The 15065-nt window shown below is 40.5% G+C and overlaps 1 protein-coding gene across 4 annotated transcripts in view; it reads right to left on the reverse strand.

The window, feature by feature from the left end:
- The window catches only part of FSIP1 (fibrous sheath interacting protein 1), a 188841-nt gene that overhangs the window by 111281 nt on the left and 62495 nt on the right, over positions 1-15065 (reverse strand). For all 4 annotated transcript variants that reach the window (XM_055278660.2, XM_063639082.1, XM_063639081.1 and 1 more), the window contains one exon: positions 3473-3610. In XM_055278660.2, the coding sequence (XP_055134635.1) occupies positions 3473-3610 (138 nt within the window). The remainder of the gene's footprint in view (positions 1-3472; positions 3611-15065) is intronic.

Below are 15065 nucleotides of genomic sequence, written 5' to 3' on the forward strand. Positions count from 1 at the left end.
AAACTATGTAATTTATTCAAGGTTACAGAGCAAGCTATTAACAAAACTGAAACAAGGACTCAGGTCTCCAGATTCCCAGTTGAAATAATATCTAGCCATCTATGAGATACAGTGCGTTTTCAGAGTTTGAAACACACAGTATCTTCCCCTCAACAGGTCACATGGTACACAATATGAATCCACAATTATGAAATCAGTTATGAATCTACAGTTATGAAACACTAAGCAATGAAAACATAAAACAGGGCCAGGCGTGGTGGCTCTCACCTGTAATCCCAGCACTCTGGGAGGCCAAGGTGGGCAGAATGCTTAAGCCCAGGAGTTAGAGACTAGCCTGGGAAACAAGGCAAACCCCTGCCTTTCCTAAATATAAAAAAATTAGCTGGTCAAGGTGGCACACATCTGTAGTCCCAACTACTCAGGAGGCTGAGGTAGGAGGATTACCTGCGTTCCAACTTGGGTGACGGAAGTGATATTCTGTCTCAGAAAAAAAAAAAAAAACAGAAAGTAGTACAGATCAACATTCATGGGCCTTTATCATGCAGATAGCAGCCTCTGAAAGTGTTGACTATAAAACAAAAAACTATGAAAATAAAATTTGTATAGGGGAACCCAAACATTTCGCTCATGAATGTTACTGACTATAACAAGTTTATCACACTTTAATTCACAAAAAAAACATTAATCATGAAAAGAAAAGCAAGTCCCAGAAAGGCAATAACAGCATAGTTGTTAAATGCTAACCATTTGAATCCTACCTCCTCCACTTACTAGCTGTATAACCTCAAGGAATTAGTCAACCTCTCTTTCACTCCATTTCTTCATCCATAAAATGAGGACTGTGGTATTTATCTCATGGAGCAGTGTGATGATTAAATACTTTAGTATCTGCGAAATACTTGGGACAGTGCCTGGCTCATAGTTGGTATTCAATAATTGCTCTTATCTACTCATATATTATTCTTTTCCACTTGGATAACAACCAACTCTTGACATTTATCACATCCCTTTAAGTGTAGCCAAATTTCATAAGGCACTGGAATGACTTACAGTTTCTTAAAGGACCCTGGTTTTGAGCCAAAAATTAAATAATGGCAGAGACGTGGTAGAAAATAACAGGCACATGTTCAAGGTATGTGCTAAATGGCTAGTGTCTTAGTCTGTTTGGGCAACAAAATAATGGTATTTTGGGTGGTTTATAAACAACAGAAATTTATTTCTCACAGTTCTAGAAGCTGGGAAGTCCATGATCGAAGAGCTGGCAGGTTTGATTTCCTTGTTGACAGGGGTGACTTCTCACTACATCCTCACATAGTAAAAGGGGCAAATAAATGAGTCCCCTTGGGCCTCTTTTATAAAGGCACTAATTTCACTCACGAGGGCTTCACTGACATGACCTAATCACTTCCCCGAATTCCCCACCTCCTAATCCCATCACCTTGGGGACTAGGGTTTCAACAGGAATTCTGGGGGGACACAAACATCCAAACCACAGCAGTCAGAAATCAGGAGAATGGATCATGGGGAGTGACAGGCTTAGCCCGCCTTGGATTGGCAGATATGGGGTGAGAGGAAGTACCAACAGTTTTCAAAACCAACCAAACCACAAACATTTCATTAATCACATCGAATTTACAATGTACCATCATTACCACTACAATGACTGGCCAAGAGCCCCCTTACACTTCCCTACCATTCCTACTTCTTTTTTTTTTTTTCTTCTTTGAGACAGAGTCTCACTGTCACCCAGGCTGGAGTGTGCAGTGACGCAATCTCGGATCACTGCAACCTCTGCCTCCCGGGTTCAAGGAGTTCTCCTGCCTCAGCCTCCCAAGTAGCTGGGACTACAGGCGCACACCGCCACGCCCTGCTAATTTTTTGTGTGTTTTAGTAGAGATGGGGTTTCACCTTGTTACTCAGGCTGGTCGCGAACTCCTGAGCTCAGGCAATCCGCCCGCCTCGGCCTCCCAAAGTGCTGGGATTACAGGTGTGAACCACCACACCCGGCCCATTCCTACTTCTTCTACTTCGTCCCATCAACAGAATCAGAGAAATCTCTCCGAAAATGGAAATAGAGGTCTCCCTGAAATATAATGCCCATGAGATTTCCCATGCAAAGCAAATAAAAATGAGCTATAAAAGAAGCACAATGTATTCATTCCCTTTAGATCTGCTGCCTAACTCTCATTAGGTGGCCCTGATCTCCATTAGGCTCTGTGTCAGTGCAGCTATCTGTGGGCCTGCAGGCAGTGAGGGGCAGTTCAGCTGGGCTTGATTACAAGGTGTGAAGACGGGATTGTGGCACACTCTCAGGGGCTCTGAAGGGGATCACATTTTAAAATCACTCACCTGATGTTTACTCCACGATGCAGCATATTAAGTGGAATAATGAGAGAAGGGAGTGACTGGAAACAAGAAATCCTACAAAAACCAGGTTATAAGTGGCTAAGGCATGAGGTGACAACACTGAGAAAAGGGTGATAAAAGTAGGGACAAAAAAAAAAAGATTTTGAGTCATAAGCCACTCAGGAAGAATATGGCAACAAACTAGTCACATTGGTTAAAACTCAAAGAGGCTTGAAGATCACCCAAGATAGCAGAATTTAGTAGGAGACCAAAAGGGGTTACTGCAGGTAATTCTGCAAGACCACAATCACAAGCTCAGCCTTGACATGTTTAATTTTAGGTAAAATCCAGGTATCCAGCTGAAAACATTCTATGGGTAGCTGGAAAATCATAGTATGATAGAGCACTTCTAACAGGTTCAGAGCGTCAACCAGCTCACAATTTAGTTGCTTTAAGAGTTTTCACTCATCAGTAATGACATGTCTTTATGTTAAGCAAGAAAAACATGAAGTAGGCCAAGAAAGATTTGGAATGCATTAAAATTAATTAGTTACTAATAATATATTAGTAATTACACACAAAAAGTGAGAGAATTTAAGCTATAAGTTCAAAACATAGGGATGATTTTAGGGAGAACTACCAAATTTTTCCACGAAAAACATATATTTGTGTCACTGTCAGAATATTAGGATTATGGATTATTATTCTGACTTCAGATAGTATCTTACACACTATCTGAAGTCAGAATATGTTTTATATGCTATTTAATGTTTTATATTATATAAATTGCTTAAATTAAGAATATCAAAGTCCTATGAATTATATTTTTAGCTTTTGTTCACATTGTTACTGACAAATTCAGATGGCTGATTTAACACACGAGAACAGTCATAAAACAGTCAAAAGAGACAAACCTTTTTTGGTACAAGTGTTGGTTACAATTAAACTTTAAATAAGAGAGATTGTCGGGTGTGGTGGCCCACACCTGTAATCCTAGCACTTTGGGAGGCTGAGGTGGGCAGGTCACTTGAGCCCAGAAGTTCAAGACCAGCCTGGGCAACATAGTGAGACCCTGCCTCTATTTTTTTTCTTAAAAAAATTAACTAAAACAAAAAGAAAGACTTACCACATTTTCCTTCATCATTTTCAGCTTTTCATCAATCTCTCTCAGCCGATTATGCAGATCGCGTTGCTCTTTGGTGTTCCTAAGTACCTTTTCTCCTGGAGTCACTTCCATATTTCTTTCACCATCGCGGTCAGGTTCCTAATTAAAAAAAAAAAAAAAAAAACATCATTCACAGGCTGGAAATGTGCTGTCACATACCACCTCAAAGCAACTGAGCCTTGAGGGTTAGCTTTGCTTCTCAAACAATTATTTCTTCCCTTCAAAACAATATTTATAATGCTTTAAATTCTTCCCATTTTAGGAGGTAAAGGTCCAACTGTACATATAACAAGTAGGAAAGGAACCCAGCTTCTGTAATCATTTGGGAAGCAGAAGGAGACAGTGACAAGAGCTGGGGCCAGGAAACAGGAACCTGGGTTCTGGTCCCTGTTCTGATACTTGCCAGCTTGAGACCTTGGACCTTTCTCTGGACTTCAAGTTTATCATGTATAAATAAGAAGGAAAAAACCCTGCCCATCCATATTATTAGAAGCAGCTGTGTAATAATGGGAAGAAAACTGGATTTGGCAAGGTCAGAAGTTTTGAATCTTCACCCTGCCTGGTTCCTGACTAGACTGACCTGAGGGAAATGAATTAACCCCTCTGAGCTTCAGTTTCATCATCTGTAAAACAGTAACAGTAATAATAGATCTAGGCTAAAAGTCATCAGAGTATGTAGTAGGCAAGCAACAAATGCGAGCTGAATATATCCTTTGAAAAGACTAAGTATTATATAATGAAAGTACTTCATTATTTTCTGCAATATTTATATTGACAGAACCATATTTTCCCAAAGTTAATGTTATTTCTGCGTGATAAAAATGGGCATTTCTTGATAGGAATTTGGTCCTGTATCTAAGATTAAACTTCCTTTCTCACACACATATGCTCTGTGTTGCCATATAAGTGATGGGCAGGAATGACATTTTTGAAATCACTCAAGCCATAATCCTGTTACTCCCTCATTCCTCACACAGAGATGGTCACCAGGAATACTATCTAATTGCCAATCCCTAATACCTCTCTAATCAAGGCACTTGTTTCTTTCTCACTGTCTTAGTTAAGATATCCTCATCATTCACCAGCAGTTTTTAAACTCCAGTGAGCTTCAGAATCACCTCCAGAGCCCAGGAAAAAATCCGAAGGACCAGCCTCTACCCAAGAGATTCTGATTCAAAAGGGAAGGACAGGACAGGCACGGTGGCTCACACCTGTAACCCCAACACTCCAGGAGGTCAAGTCAGGAGGATCCCTTGAGCCCAGAAGTTACAGACCAGCCTGGGCAACACAGTGAGACCCCATATCTACAAAATAAAAAATAAAAAAAAATTAGCCAGGCATGGTAACACCTACAGTCCCAGCCACTTGGGAGGCTGAGGTGGGAGGATCACTTGAACCTGGGAGGTCGAGGCTGCAGTGAGCTGTGATCGCACCACTGCACTGCAGACTGGGCAACAGAATGAGACTCTGTCTCAAAAAAAAAAAAAAAAAAAAAAAAAAGACTAAGGACTAATAAACTGAAGCACACCTACTTGAGAATTCAAGAACTACTGACTTAGGCTGCTGCCTGAGCCTCCTGGCTGGTCTTGATGCTACCAGTCACCCTGTTGATTCCATTTTTTTGCAGGGAAGACACAGAACAAGGTGCAAAGTATTCATGCTTTAGGCCCTGCCAATCTCTTCATCTCATTTCCCACTGCTTGAGACTCAGACTCAAATGTGCAGCAATATTCACTACTACTAGTTCCCCCCATTCCAACCCTCCAACTCCTGAGACTCCTACCCATTTTGGGCCCAGCTCAAGCATATTTCTATAATATTCCCTGACATACCCACGAAGGACAAATTATTCTCTCAGCCACGCCACATGCTCCTTCATTGCACTTACCACACTGTCACTGCCTAGACAGTGACATGGCTGACCTTATTCTCTCTATCCTAATGCAAACTATAATCCCAAAGCTATGTAAGCACTGGCCAATAGATTGTAATTTGGGTTTTTGAAACTTTCATCAAACTAGCAATGAATTTCAGTAAAATTATTATTGTATACAATTCTACCAAGCAAATTATTAAAAGAGTGCATCAATTTCAAGAAGTGATTATTTTATATTTGGCTTCATTTCTCACTTCTGGTAGCTTTCAATCTCTAGAAGCATCCTGATATGGTTTGGATCTCTGTCCCTACCAAATCTCATGTCAAATTGTAACCCCCAGTGTTGGAGGTGGTGCCTGGTGGGAGGTGATTGGGTCATGGGGGTGGAGTTCTCATGAATGGGTTAGCACCGTACCCTCAGTGCTGTTCTCATGATTGTGAGTGAATGAGTTACCATGAGGTCTGGTTGTTTACAAGTGTGTAGCACCTCCCTCTTCTCTCTCTCTTCCTCTTGCTCTGGCCATGTAAGAAGTGCCTGCTTCCCCTTCACCTTCTGCCATGATTGTAAGTTTCCTGAGGCCTCCCCAAAAGCAGAAGCTGCTATGCCTCCTGTATAGCCTGCAGAACCGTGAGCCAATTAAACCTCTTTTCTTTATAAATTACTCATTCTCAGGTATTTTTTTATAGCAGTGAGAGAACAGACTAATACACATCTAGAGGCGGAATTATTATCAGAAATTTTTTTTTTTTTTTTTTTTTTTTTTTTGAGACGGAGTCTCGCTCTGTCGCCCAGGCTGGAGTGCAGTGGCGCAATCTCGGCTCACTGCAAGCTCTGCCTCCCGGGTTCACGCCATTCTCCTGCCTCAGCCTCTCCAAGTAGCTGGGACTACAGGCGCCCGCCACCGCGCCCGGCTAATTTTTTGTATTTTTAGTAGAGACGGGGTTTCACCGTGGTCTCGATCTCCTGACCTCGTGATCCGCCCGCCTCGGCCTCCCAAAGTGCTGGGATTACAAGCGTGAGCATTATCAGAAATTTTTTAAAGGAACTCTAATGTTAGGAAGAAGTTTGGAAAAAATGGTATCAAGGTCTCTTTGCAATGCTAAGCAGTCAGCATTTTATAAACTTTTATGATGATACACCACCTATGAAGTAGGACACATGGTAATCTGAAAAACACCCTGGATTTCATTTTTAAATTGAAATTATTTTAATAATCCACAACTATGATTTTTTCTAAATCTTGGGGCAAGCAAAGACAAGGCACAAAAAGAAAAAAATTATAAGTTGCGCTTAACAACATTTTTAAATGTTGCTTAATCAAAACCACCATTGTGAAAATGAACAAACCACTGACTGAGAGAAAATGATCATAACACACAAATCTGACAGAGGACTTGTATCCAGAACATATAAGGAACTCCTACAACTTGATAATAAAAATAATCAAATAGACAATAATAATTAATCAAATGAGAATCAAATTCTATAAAGACTTGCACAGATATTTCATAAAAGCTATGTGCATGACAAATAAGAACATGAAAACCTCCTCAACATCATTAGTCATTGGGGAAATGCAATTAAACCACAACAAGACACTACTACATAGCCACTAGCATGACCCAGATGAAAAAAACTGTGAACACCAAATGTTGGAAATGTGTGAAACAAGGGGGACTCCCTTACATTGTTTGCAGGACTATACAACGGTACAACCACTTTGAAAAACAGGCCATGTCTTTTTTCTTTTTTTTTTTTTTTTTTTGAGATGGGAGTCTCGCTCTGTTGCCAGGCTGGAGTGCAGTGGCGCAATCCTAGCTCACGGCAACCTCTACCTCCTGGGTTCAAGCGATTCTCCTGCCTCAGCCTCCTGAGTAGCTGAGATTACAGGCATGCACCACCATGCCTGGCTAATTTTTGTATTTTTAGTAGAGACGGGGTTTCACCATGTTGGCCAGGATGGTCTCAATCTCTTGACCTTGTGATCCACCCAACTTGGCCTCCAAAGTGCTGGGATTACAGGTGTGAGCCACCACGCCAAAACAGGCCATTTCTTAAAAAGTTAAATGTTTGTCGATCCTGTGATCCAAAAATTCAACTCCTATGAATTTATCAAAAAGAAATTAAAATATATAACTAAAGCCTTGTACACAAATGTTCATGGCAGCTAAAAACTGAAAACAGCCCAAGGGTCCATCAATAGAAGTATGATAAACTATGGTGAGCACCTGCCACAGCTGGGATAATCAGAGTGTTTCTCCTTGAGCTCCATCTTCTGGTTAGGTTTAGTCAAAGTGAGGGGAGAGTACAGGACAGAAGGAGAGAGAGCTTGGGGTATTTTTTCCCCTTTCCCTCATGCTTTTGCATCACAGTTTGGGCAGTGATGTATCCCTGAGACGTGCAGAGTTTTCTTAGATTCAACTGCATATTCATGCTCAAAGACTAACAGAGGACACACTCAGAGCCACTCTACTCAGAAGGATATAAGACAGGAAACACAGCAGGGCAGTATCAGGTATCCCTTTTCAATGGGAGTGTTTGCTACAGTCCATGCCGAAACAATATAGGTATAAAGACCAAAACAGCTATAAGCTGCCTGTCTTAAAATCCGCATATCCTACAGGAGCCATTGTCTCTTGAAATGCCCTCATAGGCACACCGAGTCCAGGGACCCAGCAAGAAACGTGCCCAGCCACAAGAATCACTGCAGTCAGAGATGCCCAAAATATGGCTTCTCCATCAGGTCTTTATAATTCTCCCAATCCAGGGATCATTTTAAGCATAAGCAAAGTCGCCTCCTAACCTATTCAGCATTCCAACTTTTCTCAGATTGCCAAGGAAACAGAGTTAGGAAACTAACTACAGCTCAAATGCTCATGCTGAGGGGGCTGGGGTTGGCTAACCCTTTGCCCATGTCCTCTATTATTACAACTTCAGACGGCCAGTTCTTCTCCCACAACTCCAGCTGTCGCTGAGCTCCCACTCACTTTTTCTTCCCCCGTCCACTGTGGCTCGTCTCTCGGTGTTCCAACATCCACTGTTAGCTCCTTTAAATCTATACAAATAGTCCCTTCATATAATTATGTTCGAAATCCAAGCTAGGTATTCCTTCTGCTTCTTGTCAAAAATAACATATCTATATCTATATCTATATATAGATATAGATATACACACATATATATACACACACACGTACACACACATATGTATATATATTTATATATATGTGTGTGTGTATATATATAGATATATATAGTCTGTGTGTGTATAGAGAAATAGACTGGAAGGAAATTTAACAATAATTAACTTGGTAAAAATCCTGATTATTTAATCTTATTTTTCTTATTTTTTTGTAGTTCCTGAATTTCCTACAATAAACACGTATCAATTTCATAAGCAGACAAACCTTTTTTTTTTTTTTTGAGACACGGTCTTATTCTGCCACCCAGGCTGGAGTGCAGTGGCACAACCACATCTCACTGCAGCCTCACTGCAGTCTCACTGCAGCTCAAGCGATCCTCCCACCTCAGCCTCTCAAGTTCAAGTGGCTGGGACTACAGGTGCACACCACCTCGCCTGGCTGATTTTTTTTGTATGAAGAAGAAATGAGTTTCACTATGTTGCCCAGGCTGATTTTGAACTCCTGGGCTCAAGGGATCCTCCCACCTCAGCCTCTCAAAGTGCTGGGATTACAGATGTGAGCCACTGATTTTTTATTTTTAATAAATTTTTCTGCCAAAGCCATTTTTGTCCTGCTCTGACAATGTGACTCTCCATACCTAAGAGGTATACACCAGAAGGTTGGATTCTAGCTTCAGTTCTGCTGGAACAATCAGCTGTGTGCTTTTGAGGAAGTCACCTCCTCTTTCTGGGTCTTAGTTACTTCTGAGAAAGTTACTTCCCCTGCTAATAGCTTATGAGTCTGTAACTCTCTACAATTAGACCCAAAGGATATATAACAGCTTTCTTCAGTCATGGCCTCCGATGGCATAACCATATAGTTCAAATATTTGAAAAATATCGTATGATGAAAGCAGGGGCCAAGAGGGAGCAAGAAAAGGTTGCCACTGAGGCTGATGAAAATTGCCCAGCTGCAAAAAACTCTGTGGTGCCAGGAAAGATTCTTTTCTCACAACAAAGTGCCAACCAGTACTATCTGTCCTCGTGATCATCAGGAAATATCTTGATTTCTCATAGTAGAAATGTTTAATCAGATTCTCTGACCAACATATCATTTCTGTGTTTCTGGGTCATACAGGAATGCTTCTATTGAGAATTCAATAAAAGCTCTCCTCAATATGCCACAAGAAGAGAACTGTCCCTGAGGCCAAGATCAACAGATACTTGTTGATTTGACTAATTGGTTGCCAAGAGATTCTGAGTTTATCCTTAGAAAAATTATCTGTGGTGTTGACTAGGCCAAAAGGGTTCTTTGAAGCAAAATAAACTCATTTTCAAAAATCAAAAACAGAGGAAATTACCCACAGCTTCGTAAGTTATCTGATATGCAAATAAGGCATGCGTTAAGGATTGGGAAAATACAAACCTGCCTAAATAAAGACAGCTTGTCCTATGTTTTCAAGATAATGCTATACGTTTCTGTAGGTTCTTGCTATTTCCTGTCATCAGATGGATCGTGTGCCTGGCAGTACCAAAAGTAGGGAAAAAGATATTTCAGGCAGATTGTTTTTATCACCTTGGAATAATGCCATAAAATGAAGGAAACCTTGACTACATCAGAAGCTTAACAGAGGAAAGCAAAGAAATATAAACTTCACAGTAATCTGTGAAATGGAGGTGGCAAGGGCAGTTTCCCAGATTTAACTGGAGATCTAACAGACTGGCACTGGAGGTAAAGAGCTCTGAAGTAACTTCTTGTTTGTTCCTCAAACCCAGAAATCCATGCTCCTGTGGCTTCTATGGGTTTTGGAAATGAGCAGATGGTCAATAAGATTTCTGTGCCTGTGACTAGCATACATTTAAAAAATCCTAAATTCTTGCCCTCAACCAACACATTAAGTACGTTTGGGGTCAAGTGGAGTCCATGGCCCTTACTGGAACTATACAAATCCCTGGACCTAATAATAAAACATCTTTCAGAATTACATGTCAAACAATGGTCTGTATTTCCTCAATTTTAGCTAATATTGAGACAGGAAGAGACCAAAAAAATTAATTGTTGCTGTCAGCAATAATAGCATGATCCTGGCAAGAAAGGAGATCAATATAAACTACAATTTTCTTCAATCAAATGTTTGCTAATTTTTTTTGAGCTTACCAAATTACATACAATTGAATCAATATTTCAAGAATAAGAAAATAAATCAAATTAAGGAGGACCTTTATATTTAATTAAACTAGTTTAAAAACACAGCAATGCCTCCTGTCAAGGAGAGCCATTTCTGAGGCCCTCCCCAACCAGAAAAAAAATCTAACAGTGAACTGGAATTCTAGATTTAGTAAAACTGATTTCATGAGAGATGAATAAACTATACTTGTATATAAGAGCCAAATGGAATAGAATTTACTATTGAATCCGGTTGCTAAGGATTTCAGAAACTGAATGCTTAAATAACTCCTATATCTTAGATATTTCTGGAGAGAACCGGAATCTGATACATCTACAAATAAGAAGTATGGTAACTAACTTATAGAACATCACTCAGTTTTATGGTGGGATTTACAATACGTGGAAAGAACGAACTGATTTGTTGAGGATTAGGAGATGGATACAGAAAAGTATGCACAGTTAAACCACAGATCTTAAGAAAAAATTGCTTCAATTAGTTCTCTTGCTAAGACAAAATGAAAATAAAAAGCAGATGTAAAAACTGCAACCACATATTATTCACATTACAGAAAGAGCAGTAATATGCCATTCTTTCTTTTGACTGTGACCACAAGCTTTGATTTATGCTAAGGAAATCAGATACGTAAAAGCCAAATGCTGCTTTTAAAACATTGCCATAAAGTTAAGTGCTGGGCCAGAGCATCTATATGAGAACAGCACAATCAGCGAGCCCATAAGGAAAAGAAGACTTCTTATCTGCCCTTTTCACAAAGACCAACACCTCCTTCATCTCTGAGCCACATTCCTAGAGTTCCTCAAGCTATTCTGAGTCAACCACATTGACTCGACCACATTTATCATCTTAAATCTATATGCATACCAACTTACTACCTTATAGTTACCATACACGGATAAGTCACAAAGTCTATGTTTCAACTTGTTCAGAAAACTGTTTTCTTGACCAACAAGGATAAATATTCAAAGGAATTTTTAAAATACCATGCCTTCATCAGATAACCTTTCCTTTCTCTGTGCTCCCGCAGCATACACTTTCCGTACTTTTCATCCGATCAGCGCCCATCTGGTGGTGGTTCTTGTTTCATTGCACAGTCACTCCACAACTTGTTCTATGTTTACATCATATCCTCTGGTATCCTACAAGCTACCTTGAGGTCAGAGATCAAGCTTCATACTAGTCTGGACACTACATCAGCCACTACAGTGTCTCCTATGAAATAAGCAGGCATTCAAAAATGTATTGATGATCTCTGCAAAGGCTGGACAAGTAACATAAATGCATGAAGTGGGCCTTAGGGCCTGCCATACAATATAGAGTGGTGGATACTGCAGCAAACTGGAGAATCTGTGACCCATAGAAAGAGCAGTTGCTATTCAGCTCAATACGGTAATTGCCAAGCAAGAAGTTAGGTCCAATGCTGACATATTTTCTAATCTGAATTTTTCAAGAGAGAACTAGAAATTTGGATTTTTATAGGAATTTACCTAATTTTTAAATGTTGGGTAAAATAAAATCTTTAAACCCTTTGTAAGCAAAAGGAGACCCATCTGGGAGCTTAATTTGTCCTATAGGTCACGGGTTCCTGACCCCCAGGCCATGGACGGTTCTGGTAGGTGGCTTGTTAGGAACTAGGGCCCACAGCAGGAGGTGAGCAGCAGGCACAAGTGAAGCTTCAACTGTATTTGCAGCCGCTCCCCATCACTCACATTACCGCCTGAGCTCTGCCTCCTGTTAGATCAGCAGTGGCATTAGATTCTCACAGTAGTGTGAACCCTATCATGAACTGCACGTGCAAGGGATCTAGGTTGCACATTCCTTACGAGAATCTAATACCTGGTGATCTGTCATTGTCTCCCATCACCCCTGGATGGAACCGTCTAGTTGCAGGAAAACAAGCTCAGAGCTCCCACTGAGTCTACATTAAGCTGAGTTGTATAATTATTTTGTTATATATTACAATGTAATAATAATAGAAATAAAGTACGCAATAAATGTAACATGTTTGAATCATCCCAAAACCATCCCCCTTCCTGGGCCCGTGGAAGAATTGTCTTCCACGAAACCAGTCCCTGATGCCAAAATGGTTGGGGATCACTGCTGTAGGCCACCAGTTTTCAGCCTCATGGTACATAACGGTGGTCTTCTTCTGTGTCTCTGATCCATCTGCCTCCTTCCCTAGTTCCTCTTCCTCCTCCAGCCCCTCACTTATGGAAATAGACTTTCTGAATATTCCTTGGATGTGCTCTCTCTCTCTCTCCTCTGAACCACCACAGCACTTCACTTATAGCCTTCTATGAGCCTGGGCATGGTGGCTCATGCCTGTAATCCCAGCACTTTGGGAGGTTGAGGCAGGTAGATCTCTTGAGGCCAGGAGTTCAAGACCAGCCTAGGGAACACAGTGAGACCACATCTCTACAAAAAATTAAAAAAATTAGCTGGTGTGATAGCGTGCACCTGTAGTCCCAGCTGCTGGGGACAGTGAGGTTGGAGGATCACTTGGGCCCAGGAGGTAAAGGCTGCAGCAAGCCATGATTGCACCACTGTACTCCAGCCTGGGCGACAGAGCGAGACCTTGTCTCTTGAAGAAAAAAAAGCTTTCTATAGCACTTGCCTGTGCTGTCTTGTCCACAGTTTTCTATGTATACTCAATACCTCCCATAGGGAAGTATTAACTCAGCTACTCTTTACAAGAACCCTAAAGAATATTACCATTATTTTATAAATAAGGAAAATGAGGTTTAGAAAGCTTCTAATTAGTGCCCAATTCCACAGAACTAGTAAATGCTAGAGCCAAATTTGAAGTGAGGCTTTTTTTTGAGACAGAGTCTCGCTCTGTCCCCCAGGCTGGAGTGCAGTGGTGCGAACTCGGCTCACTGCAAGCTCTGCCTCCCAGGTTCATGCCATTCTCCTGCCTCAGCCTCCCGAGTAGCTGGGACTACAGGCACCCACCACCACGCCTGGCTAGTTTTTTCATATTTTTAGTAGAGATGGGGTTTCACTGTGTTAGCCAGGATGGTCTCGATCTCCTGACCTCATGATCTGCCCGCCTTGGCTTCCCAAAGTGCTGAGATTACAGGCGTGAGCCACCATGCCCAGCCTGAAGTAAGACTTTTTGATTCCAAAGTATTTTATTTGCCTGATTAATCTTTAAGTTCTCTACAATTCCTTACATCCAGCAGCACTCAATATGTGTTGAATCAATTGTTCAAAAACAAATTTATATTCCACTTAAAAGAAATTCTTTCTTGAGGACGAAGAAAAATTACTGATGAGTTAATGGTTTGCAGAAGAGTTAAAGTGAATATGAACTATGAATATTTGTGGATTAACAACTGATTGGAACTCATTCATCAACTACATAGATACACAGGGTTTATTCAAGATACAGTGTATTTATACAAAACGTAATCCAATCCAAAAATAATATCCCTAAAACACTTTGCCATGTTAGCATTTCTGCTTTGAAAATTCAATGTGCAATGCTGGTTTTAGTTAGAAATGAAGAAATGCCAAAGGGAAATTGAACAAAAGCTCAAAAGATATTCTTTTTTTGCATGCAAGAAGCATAAATTATTTCTTTTTAACAACTACATTACATTTTTGTTTCTACATCCAATGGGAGTCCCAAAATGTTGTTTTCCCTGTTCTTTCCAAATATATGTTGTTTCACATAAAAACACATAATAATCTCAGTATGTAACAAAAATGTAATGTACCGGTTTTCCCTTTCATTATTTTTAAAATGTCTTATCTGAACCATAAATGTGAACTCTGAAAATGTGATTTTGTTGATGATGAGAAAATGGGACCATATTCATGCTTTTTACTTGAAGTTCTAATGGTCAAACAAATCTCTGAATTCTCTATCTCTTTCAAGAAGAGGAGGAAACAAGGGTCACCAGGTCATTCCCACGCTATATTTTTGCCAAAAATACACCTTTTGGACAGCGGTATCAGTGCCTCGGACTTCACAGACTTCAATTCATTTGACAGCTGTGAAACATTTTCTATATTTAAGACCACAGTTCAGCTCTGAGATTTCAGCTACCCTTGAAATCTAACAACAACGACAAAAATCAACTGAAACATGAAAAGAACAAAGAGTATCTCTGAAACATTTTATTATCCCATCTACAGTTCCTCCTTTTTGAAAAATAGAATTCAGTAACATAAATAAACTAGCCTAACTCATGTCAAAGTCCTGGGATATGGCCGGATGCGGTGGCTCATGCCTGTAATCCCAGCACTTTGGGAGGCAAAGGCAGGCAGATCACGAGGTCAGGAGATAGAAACCATCCTGACCAACATGGTGAAACCCCATCTCTACTAAAAATACAAAAATTAGCTGGGCGTGGTGGTGGGCGCCTA

This window comes from Symphalangus syndactylus, chromosome 5 (genome assembly GCF_028878055.3).
Source record: "Symphalangus syndactylus isolate Jambi chromosome 5, NHGRI_mSymSyn1-v2.1_pri, whole genome shotgun sequence".
Taxonomy (NCBI): Eukaryota; Metazoa; Chordata; class Mammalia; order Primates; family Hylobatidae; genus Symphalangus; species Symphalangus syndactylus.